Raw genomic sequence first — 22,912 nt, 5'->3', positions numbered from 1 at the left:
AATAAATCAAAGGCGATAAAGTGAATATCAGCACAGATTATTAGTTTTTCTTAAAAAATGTAAGTTGGATAAGAAATAAGAGGAATTATCCTACTATGATACTTGTGTGGCACACTTGAATTGCTAGCTCTTCCTAAAACTCTAATAACTAGAGTTTTAGAGTGAAATTCACTAGGATCATTCACAGCAAAGAATATGTGTTTATAATATTAGTATCTATTTTTTTCACACACAAAGCATTAAATCAGTTCTGTACTATTATTATTTTTTTTATGTAGACCCCATAAAGTGAAAGAAAAGTGAAGTCGTTCAGTTGTGTCCAACTGTTTGTGACCCCATGGACTATAGCCGACCAAGCTCCTCCATCCATGGGATTCTCCAGGCAAGAATACTGGAGTGGGTTGCCATTTCTTTCTCCAGGGGATCTTCTGGACCCAGGGATCAAACTGATGTCTCCTGTATTGCAGGCAGATGCTTTAACCTCAGCCACCAGGGCAGACCCCATAGGGATTGACTTTTCCGTAGACTCTATCCGAAGATAAAACTAGAGTCAGAATATCTATTGTCTTATGCCTCCCATCAATGTCTACATCTAAAAATGAGAAAAATAACATGATGATATTAATATTTCCATGTGTTAATCTATAAAAACTTGAGTTTCAGATTAGATCTTCAACTCTGAAGAAAGTCATGTGACAAGATTGTGTCTCATTCTGCCAATTCTAAAAAACAAACGGGATAAACTAGATAAAGTCTTGTACATGTTCCAGTTCTAAAATTCTATAACTTAAATATAAAGAGGAGGAGGAAGCAGGAGGGAGAGGACATATGTGTACCTATGGTTGATTCATGTTGACGTATGGCAGAAACCAACACACTATTGTAGAACAATTTTCCTCCAACTAAAATTTTAAAAAAGAAGAGAAAAAACTCTAGGTATTTTAAATCTTTTGAACAGGTGAGAAAGATGTAATTAAAAAAAAAAAAACCCTGGAGTACTTTTATTTCATAGTGAGGAAGGTATGTCTAGCATTCTGGAGCTTCAGTATGACCAAAGAAACTATTTACTGACAACAGCTCTAGAAAGTAAACGTAGTGACTTCTCATAGCTCTTACTTTAAAAAATAGAACTTCCTTGTTATCCTTCTGTTTATACAATAACAACAACTAATACAACCATTGCCATTTATTAAACACCTCCTGCGAGCATACTTCATCTCAGGCAGTTATTTTCCAACCCTGACAATAAATATAAAAAGATATCTCACTTAAGTTTTACAAATGAGAAAGAAGGAATCTAAGATCAGGTTTAACTTGTGGGCTGACTTGTGGAAGAAGAAGAGTAGGTAGCATTTGTAATCCAGAAAAGATAGGAAGGACATTATAGGAAGTAACAAGAGCCAGATGAGATGTGACTCCTGGTGGGCGGCTGTCTATGGGGTCACACAGAGTCGGACACGACTGAAGCGACTTAGCAGCAGCAGCAGCAGCCAGCTGTTCTGAACTGCTTATGATACAGTTCTAAAAACACTCCCAGTCTTTCATGCCCCCATATAGTTTGTATTCTTGCTGTTCCCAATGAAATGTCCTTCCATATTCTGACTATCTCACAAGAATATGTCATATTTTCTGAATTAGCTTAAGCACACTAAAATCCTTTTAGGAAACAGTAGCAAATATCAATAAATTAGAAAGTTACCTTTTCTTACTTTATCTCAGTTCATCATATAGAACATAAACTTATTGAAAATATATAATATAAAAGGCATTTACTTATTGCTTTGTGAGATAGTTTTCTGTTGAGATAGTTCAAATAAAAAAATAACTATGGTATGAAGCACTAAATTAAGAACCACAATTCTGAAGATAAAGGCTTAACGGAGGAAACAACTGAATCTAATTGGGTAGGGAGAGCAGGACAGACTTCAAGTTTGAGCAGATGATTTAAGATGGGTCTCAGAAGTTGATGCGAGGCCGACAACAGGAGTAGGAAAGTGGCGGTCTTCAGAGGCGATAGAAACAATGCCGTAAATATGAGGGTTACATTTAAGGTATGTTGAATGCTCTGGTTTGGCCTAGAAAGTTGGGAAGTGTGAGAAATAATGATAAAGTTAAGTGACGTATACACTGTGGAAGGTTTTTAAAGTCAGGGTGAGAAATTCTTATAGCCTACCTTCTTAGGCCTTTTATAGACTGATTCCTGCCTGCCCTGCCCCCTGTTATAATCTGCTATGTTCTGTCCCCCTGGTATTTCTGGAGAAGCTTGCATTATCTAGGTCTGTCCTGATTTTAATGACTATACCAGAAAAATATAGATTTTGTCACACAGTTTTTCCAAAACCCATTAATTAGAACCCTCCCCCCGAAACTGAGCTCTATATTCCAGCAACTATCTTGGTATCTGGAACTGAAGAAATGAAAGGTTATACAAAGTTTTCTTCCACAAAGTTTTCTATAAAACACAAAGCTGGCTGTATTTATGGTTGGAATAAAATCCAGATTTCACTTATTTTTGCTGTTAAAAAAAAAGAGCATTAAAGGTTCCATACATATTTATGAGCAAAAATGCTGTGATACTCTCCATTAGGACGCTATGTTGAATTGATGGGAAAAATAAAAAGATGTTTCAAAAACAGAAGATAGAGTGAAAATGAAAAAATCTCATTCTAATGGGGAATACAGGTTTAATGACATTCCCTTGGAATTTTTTTCCAAAGTAATGAAAGAAAAACTCATGAAAACTTAATATGTGGAAATCCTTTGACCCTTAAAACAGGACTTCAAAAAACAATGCCTAATGTTCAGAAAAATGTTTCTAGTGAACATGTGCATATAAAGAATAGATTTCATTGTTCTTAGAAAATATTTCCTTTTAAGATTCTTTAAGCATCTGTTAAGGAAAACAAACTATAAATCTTAGTAGGTTACTTTAGATGTACTTGTGCTCTATATAAATGTAAAATAATTCACTATGTTCACACATAATATAGAAAATCAATGTCTGTTAGCAATCTGAATATGTTTTCTAATTTGAAAACACATTTGTGTTTAGCGATTTTTTGTTTGTTTGTTTAAGAATAAATGACTAATAAGGCAGAATTGCAAATGGCAGATTGATATAATCAAACTGATACATTCCAAATAAAATTCTAGAAAAGGAAAGGGCAATTAAAGCTTGTCAGCCAAATTCTGACCACTGTCTGTTTTTGTATATAAAGTATTATTCGGAACAAAGCCAGACTCATTCATTTACTTGTTGTCTATGACAGCAAATTTGGAAAACTCAGCAGTGGCCACAGAACTAGGAAAGGTCAGTTTTCATTCCAATCCCAAAGAAAGGCAATTCCAAAGAATGCGCAAACTACCACACAATTGCACTCATCTCACAGGCTAGTAAAGTAATGCTCAAAATTCTCCAAGTCAGGCTTCAGCAATACATGAACCGTGAACTTCCAGATGTTCAAACTGGTTTTAGAAAAGGCAGAGGAACCAGAGATCAAATTGCCAACATGCGCTGGATCATCAAAAAAGCAAGAGAGTTCCAGATAAACGTCTATTCCTGCTTTATTGACTATGCCAAAGCCTTTGACTGTGTGCATCACAATAAACTGGAAAATTCTGAAAGAGATGGGAATACCAGACCACCTGACCTGCCTCTTGAGAAACTTATATGCAGGTCAGGAAGCAACAGTTAGAACTGGACATGGAACAACAGACTGGTTCCAAATAGGAAAAGGAGTACGTCAAGGCTGTATATTGTCACCCTGCTTATTTAACTTCAATGCAGAGTACATCATGAGAAATGCTGGACTGGAGGAATCACAAGCTGGAATCAAGATTGCCGGGGGAAATCTCAATAACCTCAGATATGCAGATGACACCAGCCTTATGGCAAAAGTGAAGAAGAGCTAAAGAGCCTCTTGATGAAAGTGAAAGAGGAGACTGAAAAAGTTGGCTTAAAGCTCAACATTCAGAAAACTAAGATCATGGCATCTGGTCCCATCACTTCATGGCAAATAGATGGGGAAACAGTGGAAATAGTGGATGACTATATTTTTCTGGGCTCCAAAATCACTGCAGATGGTGATTGCAGCCATGAAATTAAAAGACACATACTCCTTGGAAGGAAAGGTTTGACCAACCTAGACAGTGTATTAAAAAGCAGAGACATTACTTTGCCAACAAAGGTCTGTCTAGTCAAGGCTACGGTTTTTCCAGGAGTCATGTATAGATGTGAGAGCTGGACTATAAAGAGGGCTGAGCACAGAAGAATTGATGCTTTTGAACTGTGGTGGTGGGAAAGACTCTTGAGAGTCCCTTGGACTGCAAGGAGATCCAACCAGTCCATCCTAAAGGAGTTCAGTCCTGGGTGTTCATTGGAAGGACTGATGTTGAAGCTCAAACTCCAAAACTTTGGCCACCTGATGAGAAGAGCTGACTCATTTGAAAAGACTCTGATGCTGGGAAAGATTGAGGGCAGGAGGAGAAGGGGACGACAGAGGATGAGATGGCTGGATGGCATCACCGACTCAATGGACATGAGTTTGAGTGAACTCCGGAGTTGGTGATGGACATGGAGGCCTGGCGTACCATTGTTCATGGTGTTGCAAAGAGTCGGACATGACTGAGTGACTGAACTGAACTGATGACTGCTTTTGCACTCCAACAGCAGACTTGAAACATGGTGACAGAAATTGTATGATCCCAAGCCTAACATAGATAATATTTGGTCTGGTCTTTTATAGAAAAGTTTCTGATTCTTGTTCTAGGATAAATTTTAACCTTAAATTTGAAAAGGTAGTTACACTGATTATGTAGATCTTACTTTTTTAAAAGTCAGAACCACAAAGACTTTTCACTAGACTTGTTCTCAGATTATAATTCTGCATCTACCTTCTCTAGGAGTGGCAGTACCTTAACCCTGGTCTCTATCACTACTTCCATTATTCCATCCTATTTTTTGATATAAGATTGAGGTATTATCCATCTTATAAATCCTGAGCATAAAAACATCACTAGATATTTGCTATTTTATGCATTAATATCTAAATAAAAAGTAGATAGCGCACTACTAAGAAAAGAAAACAGTGTAGTTTCTACGTAAACACAGATCCAAGGGAAGTCCCTCTTCCAACCAAAGTACCACCTCTAGATTCCTTCTATATAAAATTTAGAGTTTCCATTTCTTCAAAAGTGGTGATTACCACTTTATTACAGTATCCCTACCTAGAGGAATAGGAATACAATTCTAGTCAAACAAAGCCATATTTCCTCTGTCAACATATATATCTTTATGATAGTTGTCAAACAAGTTTTACTTCCCTGTCTTAGAGTACCTTACATAACAGAACTAGCATTTGGGTGCAACTGTGTGTAGAATTCTTTACTCATTTTCTAGAATTTATATCACTTAAGAATCAAGTCTTATTTAGTTGTATATCTAGCACACAAGAAGTGTTCAATAAGTATTTTTTAATGATAGAATAAGTGAAAGTTTACTAGTGTCTTTCATTTTTGGGGGGCTGTAAGAAATCACAATATCCTTCTAGAACACAGTACATGGTGAACATATGAGTTACACATATTTGTAGACAACTAATTTCCTTCAAATCATAGGATATTAGTTTTTAAATCTATTAGATTTCTGAAACTTCCTGTCCTAGATTCAAGTACAAAATTATATTTTAAGCGTTTTAAACAAAAATTCCTTAAGAGTAAATTATTGAAAGTCAAAGGAAACCAAAATATGCTTCTTTTTTTTAAATCAATGCTAAAATAAGTAAAGTTATCAAATTTATATTTTCTTAGAAGGCTAATAGGCTTAGTGCCCCAGGCAGTATACACACTGAATGTTTACATCTGAAAATGAGGGACACTTCTGTTGGTATTTGAAGGCACAAAGTCCCATTTAAATTTCTCTCTTATGTGAGTCCTTTGAATCAGTTTTTTCCTAATTTGGGCAATCTGAGAAACTTTATTAGACTAAGAAGAGTACTTTTGTTTATTACTTTTAATATAATATGCATGATAAATACCTTGTTCCATATGTTACTCCATATATGTTGGATCTTATTCCTTTTCTCAGAAGATTTTACTTTTTAATAGTCACTTAATGTACATTTAATAAGGATAAAAGAAAAATAAACATAATATAAAGTACATAAACCCTTATATTCTTGCCTTTCACTAACTTCTGTGTTTTTAGCTTTTAACATAGATCATGCGTATCATTCATTTCACCATAGATAGAAACTTTGGCCTTTAAGCTTTTATATTATAATCATGTGAATTTTTAAAATATTTTTGTTGGTTTATCCTTAATAACCACTTACATGTGATTTAATCTTTGTGTACCCCTTATGACATTTGGTTTTGTGATATAAACGATCTTCTACAGTCTTCATTTTTCCCATACATTTTAACTTTCATAGCTATAGAAAAAAGTTCTACATTTAATATAGTATTTGCTATTTTCCTAGTATTTACTTTGCTTTGTACAAAGAGATGTCATAAATGTCAAGAAAATAACATACTTTATAGCCACAAAGACTCAAAATTCTTCCACTTTTGTAAGCACCTCAACTGTTCCCTGCTGGCTCACATGGTAAAGCGTCTGCCTACAATGCGGGAGACCCAGGTTCAATCCCTGGGTTGGGAAGATCTCCTGAGAAGGAAATGGCAACCCACTCCAGTATTCTTGCCTGGAAAATCCCATGGACAGAGGCATCTGGTAAGCTATAGTCTATGGGGTCGCAAAGAGTCAGACATGACTGAGTGACTTCACTTTCACTTTCAACTGTTCCTAGAAATTTATTGACTCCAGTTTCTTAAATTTCTGATGTTTGAGATTTAAAAGCTATTGACATCTCATTTCTAAAGTAATAGTTTAACTTGGAGTTACCTGCTGCCGCTGCTGCTAAGTCACTTCAGTCATGTCCGATTCTGTGCGACCCCATAGACGGCAGCCCACCAGGCACCCCTGTCCCTGGGATTCTCCAGGCAAGAACACTGGAGTGGGTTGCCATCTCCTTCTCCAATGCATGAAAGTGAAAAGTGAAAGTGAAGTCGCTCAGTTGTGTCCGACTCTTAGCGACCCCATGGACTGCAGCCCACCAGGCTCCTCTGTCCATGGGATTTTCCAGGCAAGAGTGCTGGAGTGGGGTGCCACTGCCTGGAGTTACCTGCACCTGGTTTTTAGAGAATGGCAGGGTTAGTAGAAGTGTTTATTTTCATTCACTTCCCTTCAATTGATCTGAAATTGTAACTTTCTATATCTTCTCTGTTCATATCCACTAATATATCCACACTCTTTCATGTTTCTTCTCTTTTAATTTCACCGACTTATACTTTTTTCTACTTTTCTACACTTTCACAGACTTAATGGTATAGTGAAATTAATTCACTTGAGTAAGTGATGCTATTAAAACATTTCCAAGATGATAAATGTCAAATAAATGATCCTAAGTCATAAAAATTTTAACACATCCATGTCTTTGAGACACTAGTCAAGTCACAATATGGTTCTTGGTACCCCATACTTTTCAGCTTCAAACTGTAATAATAGGATGTATTCATTAGAAAGCCAATTAGAATCTTCACCTTGAGGAAGCAGGATGATGTGGAGAAGTTAGTCATCACTTCTTTGTAATCTCAGGTCTGCTACTTTGCTATCTGACCTTGGACAAGTTTAACTTTTCTGAAATAAAAGTTTTCTTTTCTACAAAAAGAATTATTATTTCCCAGGGTCTTGTAAGGATTAAAAGGTATAATGTATGGCAAATCATAAATTTTGAATAAATTGTAGCTATTTTTTATCATATTCAGGTAATCATCCTTCTTGTGATGGGATGTATCATGGATAGATATTTCATATAATTTTCCATTCTCTGAGAAAAATTACCATGCCCTGTGATGCAGGAGATATACACAGGTTTGCACTTGTGCTACAGGTATGTGCGGCTTGAAAGCAGAAGAGAGTAGATGACATTTTTTAAGATAAACACATTGAGTTTACAGAGGCCCTATGGAAGGGCAATTATTAAATAATAGAATTTTACTTTGTTCTTTCTTGACTAAATGGTGCCATCAGCTCTGGCACTTTTCCTCAGGGAAATATGAGTTATTTTTTATGATTTAAGTATGTTCAGTCCATAGGGTTGCAAAGGCATGACTGAGAACACACTGTATCCATTTAAAGCTACCATTTTCTTCTTAATGAAAGAAAGAATGGAACTCATTAAGTAAAATCAATTTTGTATTAACTCTGATAATAATTTTACAGTAATGCTACCAGAAAGCAGAAAAACTAACTACTATATCAAATGAGAGTTTGTGTTGCGGACTTCTAAAATATTTTCTTCCAGATCCTTCAAATCTTTAACAATTCCATTGTAAATACATTAAATTACATTTCAGTACTTCTCAGAAACCAATAGTATTTGATAATACTTTATTTGCCAGCTTGAACTATGAGATTACATAGTAAAATTTTATTTTGTCCTTGTCTAAGCTTCTCTAACCACTGATTCACAAGGGATGCACTTTGAGGTTCTATTAAAAACCTCGAATAGCCAAAGCAATCTTGAGAAAGAAGAATGGAACTGGAAGAATCAACCTGCCTGACTTCAGGCTCTACTACAAAGTCATAGTCATCAAGACAGTATGGGACTGGCACAAAGACAGAAATATAGATCAATGGAACAAAATAGAAAGCCCAGAGATAACTCCACACACCTATGGACACCTTATCTTTGACAAAGGAGGCAAGAATATACAATGGAGAAAAGACAATCTCTTTAACAAATGGTGCTGGGAAAACTGGTCAACCACTTGTAAAAAAATGAAACTAGAACACTTTCTAAAACCATACACAAAAATAAACTCAAAATGGATTAAAGATCTAAATGTAAGACCAGAAACTATAAAACTCTTAGAGGAAAACATAGGCAAAACACTCTCTGACATAAATCACAGCAGGATCCTCTATGACCCACCTCCCAGAATATTAGATATAAAAGCAAAAACAAACAAATGGGACCTAATTAAAATTAACAGCTTCTGCACAACAAAGGAAACTATAAGCAAGGTGAAAAGACAGCCTTCAGAATGGGAGAAAATAATAGCAAATGAAGCAACTGACAAACAACTAATCTCAAAAATATACAAGCAACTCCTGCAGCTCAATTCCAGAAAAATAAATGACCCAATCAAAAAATGGGCCAAAGAACTAAACAGACATTTCTCCAAAGAAGACATACAGACAAACGCATGAAAAGATGCTCAGTATCACTCATTATCAGAGAAATGCAAATCAAAACCACAATGAGGTACCATTTCACACCAGTCAGAATGGCTGCGATCCAAAAGTCTACAAGCAATAAAAGCTGGAGAGGGTGTGGAGAAAAGGGAACCCTCTTACACTGTTGGTGGGAATGCAAACTAGTACAGCCACTATGGAGAACAGTGTGGAGATTCCTTAAAAAACTACAAATAGAACTGCCTTATGACCCAGCAATCCCACTGCTGGACATACACACTGAGGAAACCAGAATTGAAAGAGACACGTGTAACCCGTGTTCATTGCAGCACTGTTTATAATAGCCAGGACATGGAAACAACCTAGATGTCCATCAGCAGACAAATGGATAAGAAAGCTGCGGTACATATACACAATGGAGTATCACTCAGCCATTAAAAAGAATACATTTGAATCAGTTCTAATGAGGTGGATGAAACTGGAGCCTATTATACACAGTGAAGTAAGCCAGAAAGAAAAACACCAATACAGTATACTAACACATATATACGGAATTTAGAAAGATGGTAACGATAACCCTGTATGCGAGACAGCAAAAGAGACACAGATGCATAGAACAGTCTTTTGGACTCTGTGGGAGAGGAAGAGGGTGGGATGATTTGGGAGAATGGCATTGAAACATGTATAATATCATATAAGAAATGAATCGCCAGTCCAGGTTCGATGCAGGATACAGGATGCTTCGGGCTGGTACATTGGGGTGACCCAGCGGAGAAGGAAATGGCAACCCACTCCGGTGTTCTTGCCTGGAGAATCCCAGGGACAGGGGAGCCTGGTGGGCTGCTGCCTATGGGGTCGCACAGAGTTGGACACGACTGAAGTGACTTAGCAGCAGCAGCAGCAGAGGGATGGTATGGGGAGTGAGGTGGGAAGGAGGTTCAGAATGGGAACATGTATACCCGTGGCAGATTCATGTTGATGTATGGCAAAACCAATACAATATTGTAAAGTAATTAGCCTCCAATTAAAATAAATAAATTTATATTAAACAAACAATAAATAAAATTATTGCTAATAGGAAAAAATAATTTTTAAAAGATTATAAATACCTATGCATATAAATATAAATAGATGTAATTTGGGGAACACAAAAAAAAATGAAAATAGGACAAACTGATGATTGCTTGACACAGAGAAAAGAACCTCAGAACTGGAATTAGAAAATTCACATTTGCTTACTAGCTGTATGAAGTGAAACATATCAGATGACTTCAAAAATTTCAGTTTCCTCACTTAAAGAATGGCAACAAGATTTATCTTACAAGGATTGTTTTAAGATTAAATGAGATAATAGGCCTTCAAAAATTAGATTTCTTTTCATTTCTTCCTCTGACTCCACCTCTACTTGGACTTGAATTAATTAGTTATAATCCACCTTAGAATCAGCCATCAGAAGTTCTATGACTCTAAAGCTTTTAGAATGAGAACTTGCTTTTGAGGATTATCCATGGCCTTTTCTCTTCCCTTCTGTTCATCAGTCATTTACTATTAAACACTACCACACTAGAGGACAGGCAAAAAAACATAGAGGACACAGTAGATTGCTTATGAAATATTACAAAAATCAATAAATTAAAGAGTAAATGAGGTGAAATTGAATAGTTGGATTTTAAGACATATAAAGAGAGTCTGTGGTCAGCCTACAGGACAACCATGAGAAGCTCTTCAAGTGAGCAGAAAAATGGCATGTAAATTTAATGTAATCAAGGTTACTTTATGAAAAAAATTCCAAATTCTATCTTTAAAATAACAGACTAGAAAAAGATCTGGAGAGTGACTGCTGATCATTTTCCAAAGACAAACTAGTTTCCTGTTTTTGAAAAATGCCCACATAGTATCATCAATAATAAAGAAAAAATAAGAAGTTATCCCACTCCTAAAGAAGGTTGTAGAGCCACTGACTAAAATGTTTAGTTTTAGTTCTATTTGTTTCAACTCCAGAAAGACATAATGAAACTGGAGGTATTTGTTTCAACTCCAGAAAGACATAATGAAACTGGAGGACAGCCAGAGAAAAGAAGCCAAATTGGCAGGTAAGGGAAGAATAGAAAACATTACAATTCTTAGAAGAGAGTCATAGATTCTTAGGACTGGAATTATCCTTAGACATCATATATACTAATTCCTTATGCTTTCAGAATATTCCTGATGAATCATAACTAGCTGAGTTATCAAAAGTCTATCACATGCTGGAGACTAACCAGAATCATTCCTTTTTGCTGCAGCCTTTGTCCAAATATCACCTTAAATACATCTCAAACACATCCACTTATCTCCACTGCCATCATCTGGCCCATCATTGTTCTTTTTCAATTAATCTAATGCAATAGCTTTCTAAACGGTTACCCTCATACACTTCTGCTCCTCACAACCAAGCTCCAACTTCCCAATCCATTGCTACAGAGGGATCTTAAAACAAATTAAATCATGTCATTGGCTTACTTAGAGTATTTCAGTGATTTTCCATCTACTTTAGGATCAATTCCAAAATAATAAACACAGCCCTGAGTGCTTGGCTCCTGCCTCCCTCACTGCTACCACCTAACATTGCTTTTTCTTTGGCTCACCAAGTCTACCCACACTGGCTTTCTTCAGTTCCTTAAAAGTTAAATGCTTTCCCACAAAGAACCATAAATATAAGAATAACCACCACCACAACCATTACAGTTAACATTTTATCATGTTTTCACTATGTGACCAGCTCTGCGCTAAATGCTTTAAGTGCATTATATGTGTGGGAAGTATGTTATATTGCACATTCCAGGAACAGTTTTTCTTCCCACTCTTCCACAGCCAACTCATACCATTCTTTATGGTCACAGATCATATGGTATTTCCTCAGAAAAGTCTTCTCTCATCTCCAGATCTAAATTTGGCAACTGTCACAGTCCCTTAAAATTTTCCTCTATAGAATGCATCACAGTTATGATTATATAATTTTATGATATGATTTTTAATGTCTGTCTAACCTCTAATAGACTATTAATTTCATGAAGGCAAGGATCAAATGTTCAATAGATATTCCTGAATAAAATATCTGCTGAATCATTCAAATCTAAGAATGAGATGTTGAATCACTCTATGGAAGAATCTGAGTGTTAGAAATCCTATTAAAATATTCTTGTCTACAAAGAAAGTTTGTTCCTTATAATGCCTATGTCTTATAATGTCTGTTCCCTTATAAGGACTGTATACTATTTTAATTCTATTCTCTTGACCAATACTGAAAAAGTATATTGTCTTCCCTTTTGTAGCTCTTCAAATACTTTCAGCCTGGAGAGTTAAAGACACATAGAACTAGCAATTAATGTGAGATAATTCCAGATTTATTCATAACAAAAACTTAGAATGCAGAGGACAAGGAGGTATCTTTTGAAATTAGAGACTTATTTAGGGCATATCTATAGAAATTAATTCTTTGCCTATAGTAAATAAATGTAACACATATACAGACATGTAATATAGATGGGACTACTCTGTTTGGCACTCTCTATCACAAACTGGGTTCTAATTTGTATAAATCTAGAAAGAAACAAAACTGGAGGAGATCCAATTAAATGGCCATTCAGAAGGTTTGGGAAAAGTAATTAGCTATGCAATTACAACTAACCTTGCTGCTGCTGCTGCTGCTAAGTTGCTTCGGTCGTGTCTGACTCTGTGCGACCCCATAGATGGCAGCCCACCAGACTCCCCCGTCCCTGGGATCCTCCAGGCAAGAACACTGGAGTGGATTGCCATTTCCTTCTCCAATGCATGAAAGTGAAATGTGAAAGTGAAGTCATTCAGTCGTGTCTGATTCTTAGTGACCCCATGGACTGCAGCCTGCCAGGATTCTCCATCCATGGGATTTTCCAGGCAGGAGTACTGGAATGGGGTGCCACTGCCTTCTCCTTAGATATCCTCAAATTACTAGACTGACATTGTGAAGTACAACTGTATTTTCCCACATCTCTTAAGAATTTTACTGAACTTTGGATTAGATGAACTATATTTCTAAGATTTTGAAGTTAATACAAAAAAAAAGTTGGGAATTACCAGGAACCATAAATAATTCTTTAGGCATTTTATATATCAGTTCAGTTCAGATCAGTCGCTCAGTTGTGTCCGACTCTTTGTGACCCCATGAATCGCAGCACTCCAGGCCTCCCTGTCCATCACCAACTCCCGGAGTTCACTCAGACTCATGTCCATTGAGTCGGTGATGCCATCCAGCCATCTCATCCTCTGTCGTCCCCTTCTCCTCCTGGAGTTTCAGCATTAGCATCAGTCCTTCCAATAAACACCCAGGACTGATTTCCTTTAGAATGGACTGGTTGGATCTCCTTGCAGTCCAAGGGACTCTCAAGAGTCTTCTCCAATACCACAGTACAAAAGCATCAATTCTTTGGCACTCAGCTTTCTTCACAGTCCAACTCTCACATCCATACATGGAATGGAAAAACCATAGCCTTGACTAGATGGACCTTTGCTGGCAAAGTAATATCTCTGCTTTTTAATATGCTGTCTAGGTTGGTCATAACTTTCCTTCCAAGGAGTAAGCGTCTTTTAATTTCATGGCTGCAATCACCATCTGCAGTGATTTTGGAGCCCCCCAAAATAAAGTCTGACACTGTTTCCACTGTTTCCCCATCTATTTCCCGTGAAGTGATGGGACCAGATGCCATGATCTTCGTTTTCTGAATGTTGAGCTTAAAGCCAACATTTTCACTCTCCTCTTTCACTTTCATCAAGAGGCTTTGTAGTTCTCTTCACTTTCTGCCATAAGGGTGGTGTCATCTGCATATCTGAGGTTATTGATATTTCTCCTATATGTTAATTCAATATAGCCACTAAAGTTTTTCAAAACACTTTATATCCCATCCTTAATGAGAAGATGGAATCTCAAAGTTGGAAAGGTCTTTTTGTTTTATAACTTATTTGATAACTAAACTGCCCTATAGAATCTAGGTCAAGTGGCTTTCAGCTAACATTAAAATATCCCCAGCTTTGTTAACTAACTTGATGGGAGTGGAAGGATCTTTTTGCATCATATATGCATATCAAATCATTATATACACTTTAAATATCTTAAATTTCATTAGTCAATTAAACCTCAATAAAGCTGGGAAAAAAGTCCCCAGCAAGGTATAAAGCTTTGAATTTTGAGCTATGAGTTTAAATCTTAGTTCAGCTACTGATAAGCTAAACAACTTTGAACAGATTACTTACTGTGCTTCAGTTTATTCATTTCAAAAATCAGAATAACAAAATGTGCCTTTAAAAATTGTTTGAGAATCAAATGAATGCCACAATATAAAATATCATTTAGCATTATCCCTGGCACATAGTGAATAATCCATAATTGTTAATTTCCCTCCAATAACAGAAATCTACCACCTGCCAAGATAGTCCATTTCCTCTTTGGATAGCACTGGTGATAGGTTCCTATACTATGTGGAACCAGCCCAACATTTTAAACTAAATAAAATTTAGAAGTCTGATACATGTTATTTGAAGAAAATATGTTTTTCATTGGTATTTTAAGTTTGGCTATAAATTCTAGTTTATATATTTTTATGCAATTTGTCACCCAGAAATGCAGAATTTCATTTCTTTAAATTGAATTTTTAAAAATCTGAATGAGAAGGAAATACCAATCACATCCATTTTTGATGAGGTGCCTTAAATAATTGAATTGATATAAATACTCCATTGAAATTTCCCTTTTTGGTTAAAAAAAGGAACAAAATATTCACCTCTAGCAGCTCAAGATTAAATGGTATAACAATGATCTTTTAAGACTAAGTGATCATCTCCTTATTTTTAATAATAATTCATGATAAAAATTAAGAGTATCAAAATGTATTGTTGTTTTACTATCAGACTAGAAAATATATTTAATTATTTAAGCTTACAAAACAATTTTTTAGACAATTTTATCTTTAAGTTTTAAGATAGGTTACAGAACATTGTATTTGCTCATATAACCTACTAAATAAATATTGATATTAAACAGTATCACTTTCTTTGTGACAACCCAGTGCACACTGCACATAAATTCACTTGCCTCTTATTAATTTAACTTACCATTTTATATGTTATGTAGGTTCATTTCTTAGAGAATATTATAGTTGGCTTTTCCCATAGCAAAAAAAAAAAAAAGAAAAAACCTCCTAACATATCTGTTTCAAAAACAACATGAGCTGCCTACTTCTACAATATGTTAATTTAAACAAGTTAAACTTTTAGAGAAGAAATTATGTCTTTCATTGAATTATCTCACAGTTAATGCCAACCTTCCAAATATAAAGAAAACATTTTCTACCTATTATAATATTTAATGGCTTGAAAATTTGTATCTTTCTAATCATGAAAAATATTACAATCAAATGTAGCTTGAAATGATCAGAACTAAAGGTAAAGACCCAATATTAGAAACAAAAAGGTTCCTGAGATCACAAATGTAATTTATATTGGATGAAAGTAGTATCTGTGTTTTCCCTCATTTCTTTTTAGTATAGTAGGTTTTATTTGCCACATAAGAAATGACTTTATATTTATAGTGGATAAGTATTTTGCATTCTGAAGTTTATAAGCATAGATCATGGCTAACATGATTCCTAAAAATGCTCATGAGAGGATTTAAAATGTGAAAATAAGAGCATAAAATAAGCTTACTGTTTCTCCAATCTTCCCAATGTTTCCTTGATCTCCTACTTCTCCCTGTTAATAAAGAATATAAAGTTGAAAAAAACATTAATTTTCAAATAAGAATACTCTCAACATTGCTCCTGTTTTCATTTTAATGTAGTTTATCAAAACTCTGTTACAGTATTTATGTGGGATACAGTCTTTGCTCTCTTTTCATTTAAATACTAGTAACCTGTTTTGTTAAATTACATTCTTCTATATCTGAATTTTAATCCCTTTTAAAATACTTTTACAAATAAAATTTAAAAAATAAAATATCTACTGAGGTATACTCTATAAAAGGTAGAGTGGTAGGTGCTGTAGAAGATATTAAGACGAGTGAAAATTAAGCCCTTGTCCACAGGGACCCTCTTTGCTTCAGTAGATAAAGTATCTCATGACTTTGAGCAGAACAAGCAAACAGAACAGAACCCACAGGAAGTAGCAAAGGAGTTCATAGGGGCAGCACCCTGTGGGTGGGTGCAGCTAGAGCTGACTTCACTGCAGAAGTAACATGTGTTCATAACTTTAACCACAATTCTGCCATCTGTAAAGCTCTGAAAAACCAAAGTTTTTCACAACACACTTGGTTGCAAACTTGACCTAACCTGTGTTTATTTGGTAGCAATGCTTTTGCCTGACCCAAGTTAGAGAAAGTTAGTTTGATTAATTTGAACATCCCTACATTTCACCACAGAAATACCAATGTGTCTAATTATGGTGTTGCTATCCCATAGCCTGCTGGCAGTGTTAAGATATAGTACATACACCATACTACCTTATCAGAAGAACAAATGACCCAATAAAAAAATGGGCAGAAGACCTAAATAAACATTTCTCCAAAGAAGACATACAGGTGGCCAATAAACCTGTGAAAAAATGCTCAACATCTTTCATTATTAAAGAAATGCAAATCAAAATCATCTCACACTGATCAGAACAGCCATCATCAAAAAATCTACAAAAAATCTACAAAAATCTACATCATCAAAAAATCTACAAACAGATGATGGAGAAAAGAGAACCCTCTTACACTGTTGATGGAAATGTAAACTGATATAGCCGCTATGAAGAAGAGTATGGAGATTCCTTAAAATACTAGCAATAAAATTACCATATGACCCAGCAATCCCACAACTGAGAATATGCACTGAGAAAATTGCATTTCAAAAAGACACACATACCCCAATATTCACTGCAGCACTAATTACAATAGCTAGGACACGGAAGAAACCCAGATGTTCAACCACTGACAGATGAATGGATAAACAAGTTGTGGTATTACACATATATACAACTGAATACTACTCAGTCATACAAAGGAACAAATTGAGTCAGTTCCAGTGAGGCAGGTGAGCCTAGAACTTGTTATAGAGTGAAATAAGTCAGAAAGAGAAACACTGTATATTAACACATATATATGGAATGCAGAAAAATGGTACTGATGAACCCTATTTACAGGGCAAGAGTAGAGATGCAGACATAGAGAACAGACTTGCAGACACAGTGGGGGAAGGAGAGGGTGGGATGAATTGAGAGAGCAGCATTGAAGCATATACCTTACTATATGTCAAACAGAGAGCTAGTTGAAGTTGCTCGATAACACAGGTAGCTCAACTCAGTGCTCTGTGATAACCTAGAGAAGTGGGATCAGGTGGGGCTGGGAGGGAGGTTTATATTTATGTATGTATATATAAATGATGTAAGCATATTTATGGAGGATTCATGTTGTATGGCAGAAATCAATACAAAATTGTAAGCGATTACCGTCCAGTTAAAAATAAATTGATAAAAATCCAAACATCAGTCGCTTCAAATAATAAATTATGAAACTGTATTTCATAACTGTATTTCAAACTATATGAGTTGGGCCCTGGATGACTTTTACACTGGTCATGAGAAAGGATCACTTTCAGTGGTGAGGAACGGCACGAGCAAAGCCCCAACAAAAGCACAGACTAGTGAAAAGCAGTTTAGGGTGCCACGTATAATTAATCTGGCAAGAACGCACATTTTATTTATACCGGAGAAAGGAGATTAAACGATTACCTGCTATCTGAAAAGTAATAATTATTTTGCAGTGTGGGACAGTTACACTCACCAAACAATATGGTAGTTACTCATGATATATAGCTACTCAGCACTTGAAATTATCTGGTCTAAACTGAAGTGTGATGTAAATATAATATACACACTGTATTTCAAAGACTTTGTACAAAAATCTCATTAATAACTTTAATACTGATAACATGTTGAAATGATAATATTTTTATATCTTGGGTTACACAAAATATATTACTAAAATTAATCTCTCCTATTTCTTTCCACCTTTTTATTGCAGCTCTACATCTGTAATTCATATTTTATACTCTATTGGATGGTGCTGATTTTCAGTACTGAAACCTAATACTAATATAGGTTATCAGTTTGAAATAAGCTTTCAAAGACTACAAAAACTTGCTTTTCTATTTCCATATACATTCAGATAAATAGCAAATAAATAAAGCATTGTATAAATAAATAAAGCATTGAAGAAAGCATTTAGTAGTATGTTGAAAATTCTAGTTTTTAAGAGTTCATTAGATGGCTTTTATAGAAAATTTGTGGCAGGATTTTATATTTATATATACAATATATATGTGTGTATGTATATGTGTGTGCATTTGAGTCAGTTCTAATGAGGTGGATGAACCTAGAGCCTATTATGCAGAGTGAAGTTAAGTCAGAAAGAGAAAGATAAATATCATATATTAATGCTTATATATGGAATCTAGAAAGATGGTATGGAATAATTTATTTGCAGGGCAGCAAAGACTACACAGAAGAACTGCACAAAAAAGATCTTTGCGACCCAGATAATCATGATGGTGTGATCACTCATCTAGAGCCAGACATCCTGGAATGTGAAGTCAAGTGGGCCTTGGAAAGCATCACTACGAACAAAGCTAGTGGAGGTGATGGAATTCCAGTGGAGCTATTTCAAATCCTGAAAGATGATGCTGTGAAAGTGCTGCACTCAATATGCCAGCAAATTTGGAAAACTCAGCAGTGGCCACAGGACTGGAAAAGCTCAGTTTTCATTTCAATCCAAAAGAAAGGCAATGCCAAAGAATGCTCAAACTACCGCACAATTGCACTCATCTCACATGCTAGTAAAGTAATGCTCAAAATTCTCCAAGCCAAATTTCAGGAATATGTGAACCGTGAACTTCCTGATGTTCAAGCTGGTTTTAGAAAAGGCAGAGAAACCAGAGATCAAATTGCCAACATCCGCTGGATCATGGAAAAAGCAAGAGAGTTCCAGAAAAACATCTATTTCTGCTTTATGCACTATGCCAAAGCCTTTGACTGTGTGGATCACAATAAACTGTGGAAAATTCTGAAAGAGATGGGAATACCAGACCACCTGACCTGTCTCTTGAGAAATCTGTATGCAGGTCAGGAAGCAACAGTTAGAACTGGACATGGAACAACAGACTGGTTCCAAATAGGAAAAGGAGTACGTCAAGGCTGTATATTGTCACCCTGCTTATTTAACTTACATGCAGAGTACATCATGAGAAATGCTGGGCTGGAAGAAACAAAAGCTGGAATCAAGACTGCCGGGAGAAATATCAATAACCTCAGATATGCAGATGACACCACCCTTATGGCAGAAAGTGAAGAAGAACTAAAATGCTTCTTGATGAAAGGGAAAGAGCAGAGTGAAAAAGTTGGCTTAAAGCTGAACATTCAGAAAACGAAGATCATGGCATCCGGTCCCATCACTTCATGGAAAATAGATGGGGAAACAGTGGAAACAGTGTCAGACTATTTTTTTGGGCTCCGAAATTACTGCAGATGGTGACAGCAGCCATGAAATTAACAGACGCTTACTCCTTGGAAGAAAAGTTATGACCAACCTAGATAGCATTTTCAAAAGCAGAGACATTACTTTGCCACCTAAGTCCCGTCTAGTCAAGGCTATGGTTTTTCCAGTAGTCATGTATGGATGTGAGAGTTGGACTGTGAAGAAGGCTGAGAGCCGAAGAATTGATGCTTTTGAACTGTGGTGTTGGAGAAGACTCTCGAGAGTCCCTTGGACCGCAAGGAGATCCAACCAGTCCATTCTGAAGGAGATCAACCCTGGGATTTCTTTGGAAGGAATGATGCTAAAGCTGAAGCTGCAGTACTTTGGCCACCTCATGCGAAGAGTTGACTCATTGGAAAAGACTCTGATGCTGGGAGGGATTGGGGGCAGGAGGAGAGGGGATGACAGAGGATGAGATGGCTGGATGGCATCATGGACTCGATGGATGTGAATCTGAGTGAACTCCGGGAGTTGGTGATGGACAGGGAGGCATGGCATTCTGTGATTCATGGGGTCGCAAAGAGTTGGACACGACTGAGTGACTGAACTGAATGGAGAAACAGACAAAGAGAACAGACTTATGAACAGAGGGAGAGGGGAGGAGAAGGCGACATGTATGGAGAGAGTAACGTGGAAACTTACATTACCATATGTAAAATAGATAGCCAATGGGAATTTGCTGTTTGTCTCAGAAAACTCAAGCAACAGCTCTGTATCAACCTAGAAGGGTGGGAGCGGGAGGGAAATGGGAAGGAGGTTCAAGAGGGAGGGGACATATGTATACCTATGGCTGATTCATGTTGAGGTTTGACAGAAAACAACAAAATTCTGTAAAGCAGTTATCCTTCAAGTAAAAAATAAATTAAGTAAAAATAAATAAATTAATTAATTTATCCCACTAGAAAAAAAATAGTTCATTAGACAGTTTTTATAGAAAATTGGTGGCAGGATTTGATTTTATATTTATATACACAATATATACGTGTGTATATATATGTGTATGCATATATAGATATAATTAAAAAAAAAAACTTCTCCTACTTAATGGTCCTCTCAAATTCCAATTAGGGAGATGAACCCTTTGTGATACATAATCTTAAGGGAGGTCTGTGTCAACAGGCAGAAAGCAAAAGTTGCTTGCAGATTACCTACATTCCTGCTTCAGTTTTCAGACACCCTGAATGTAGGAGGTGAGTTGTCTTTGAGGATGCAAAGAGAGAGGAATAATTCCTCCAGGCCTATGGCGAGAACAGAGATCCTAGGGTTCTGTGAAAGGTGGTGGCTCTTAACAATCTCCAAAGTGCTCCCCCAGAGTTCCAGATTCCCCCAAGGGAGTGCCAGGTCTAGGAAATAGCTATATGATATTCCAAAGAAGAAACTGCAGGAACAAGTATGAGGATTGATCAGTAAAGAACTTCCTTCACTTCCTAGGTAACACAGATGCCACCCAGATGCTGATGTAACTCCAGGGAGGAGGCAGGATGTCAGTAATGACTGAGATTAGTCTCCTGCCAGTTTGACTGGATGGTAGCTCATGGTGAATTTTCTAGTTGCTTGGTAGTACAGGGATTAATTACAGTAAAGAGAACTAAGACTTCTATTTATAAATACCATGCATCTATTTTCTGGGAGTTTTTCTATGTAACTTGAGAGTCAGGTATAGATAAATCCCACACATGCTGACACAGTAAAATATATTTTAGCTCATATTTATTATTGGCCTCAAAGAGTGTTGTTTGTTTTTCCCTTAATCTCCAGTATAATAAAAATGAAGAGTTTAATATAAATAATGAGCTCTGAACTCCAGATTTAAGAAATTAAGCAATAAATCTGTGATACAATTCAATTTTTAATTAAATTTTAAATTTGTACTGATCACCAATTCTCATAAGTTAGTTTCTTTCAGACCTTACTTAATGCTATACATGAAAAACCACTGCATTACTTTATATTTGTTGGATAAAAGTTCAACACAAAGCAAAAAAGTTGGTTCGTAGTACCTTTTTTAAATGTCATAAAATCTTAAAAGTACCCAATGATGCTCCAGAGTATGTACTTAGACTCACTGTATACTTTCAGTTAAAGGACCCAGACATAGTGAAGATACACAGACACATTTTTTAAATGTAGATTTAAACATTATAGATTTTTAACTTGTAGCTTTCTACCAGTGGAACAGATTTAAGAAATAAAGTTATAGTTTATTATCCTATGCACATGATGCTAAGTCACTTCAGTCGTGTCCGACTCATTGCGACCCTGTGGACTGTAGCCTGCCAGAATCCTCTGTCCATGGGATTCTTCAGCAAGACTACTTGAGTGGGTTGCCATGCTCTACTCCAGGGGATCTTCTCGACCCAGGGATCGAATCCGCATCTCCTGCTGCTCCTGCCTTGCAGATGGATTCTTTACCACTGGGCCACTGGGGAAGCCTGTTATTGTCCTATATGTAACCACAAATCTTAATATTTCTTTATTAAAATGCACATCTAATTACAGACATACACAAAGTCATAGTCATAGATATTTACAGACATATCTAGATGTAGATAAAGATATAAAGACATACAGTATTTCAAATGCTATTTGAACCAGCTTTAACATATAACTGGTTCCCTCAATTAAGGGGGTTGAATAAAATCTTTGATATGTGTTCATTTTATATTGTTCTGAAAGTCATAAATTTATCTTTTGTAAATTATAATATGTAACTGGTAAGAAAATCAGTTGCTTTACCTTCAAGCCTTCTGGTCCTGGTTCACCGGCATACCCCTTTGGACCTGGTTTTCCCTTAGAAGGGAACAGGGGAAAAAAAGATATGTTTAATCCTTCTTCTTTCAGAAAGTTTGCTAATTTATGAAATTCAGACTATCCTATGAGATGAAACACTTCAAAATTACTTGATAAATGCATTTTATCAAACTGAGCCATTCATTCTACCATGTCTGTCTACTTGCCATGCACTGTTTTAGGAACTGAGGATTGAGGAATGCAGTAAATATACTTGCCTTTAGGGCTTCCCTGATAGCTCAGTTGGTAAAGAATCTGCCTGCAATGCAGGAGACTCCAGTTTGAGT

The 22,912-nt window shown here is 36.1% G+C and overlaps 1 protein-coding gene across 1 annotated transcript in view; it reads right to left on the bottom strand.

The window, feature by feature from the left end:
• The window catches only part of COL24A1 (collagen type XXIV alpha 1 chain), a 363,647-nt gene that overhangs the window by 176,433 nt on the left and 164,302 nt on the right, over positions 1 to 22,912 (bottom strand). The window contains exons 24-25 of the mRNA XM_052638047.1: positions 22,572 to 22,625; positions 15,974 to 16,018 (exon numbers count right to left, since the gene is read on the bottom strand). Of these exons, the coding sequence (XP_052494007.1) occupies positions 15,974 to 16,018; positions 22,572 to 22,625 (99 nt within the window). The remainder of the gene's footprint in view (positions 1 to 15,973; positions 16,019 to 22,571; positions 22,626 to 22,912) is intronic.

This window comes from Budorcas taxicolor, chromosome 3 (assembly GCF_023091745.1).
Source record: "Budorcas taxicolor isolate Tak-1 chromosome 3, Takin1.1, whole genome shotgun sequence".
In the NCBI taxonomy this organism is placed as follows: domain Eukaryota; kingdom Metazoa; phylum Chordata; class Mammalia; order Artiodactyla; family Bovidae; genus Budorcas; species Budorcas taxicolor.
The sequence above is the reverse complement of the archived record's forward strand: the minus strand, read 5'-3'. Positions and strand labels throughout refer to the sequence as shown.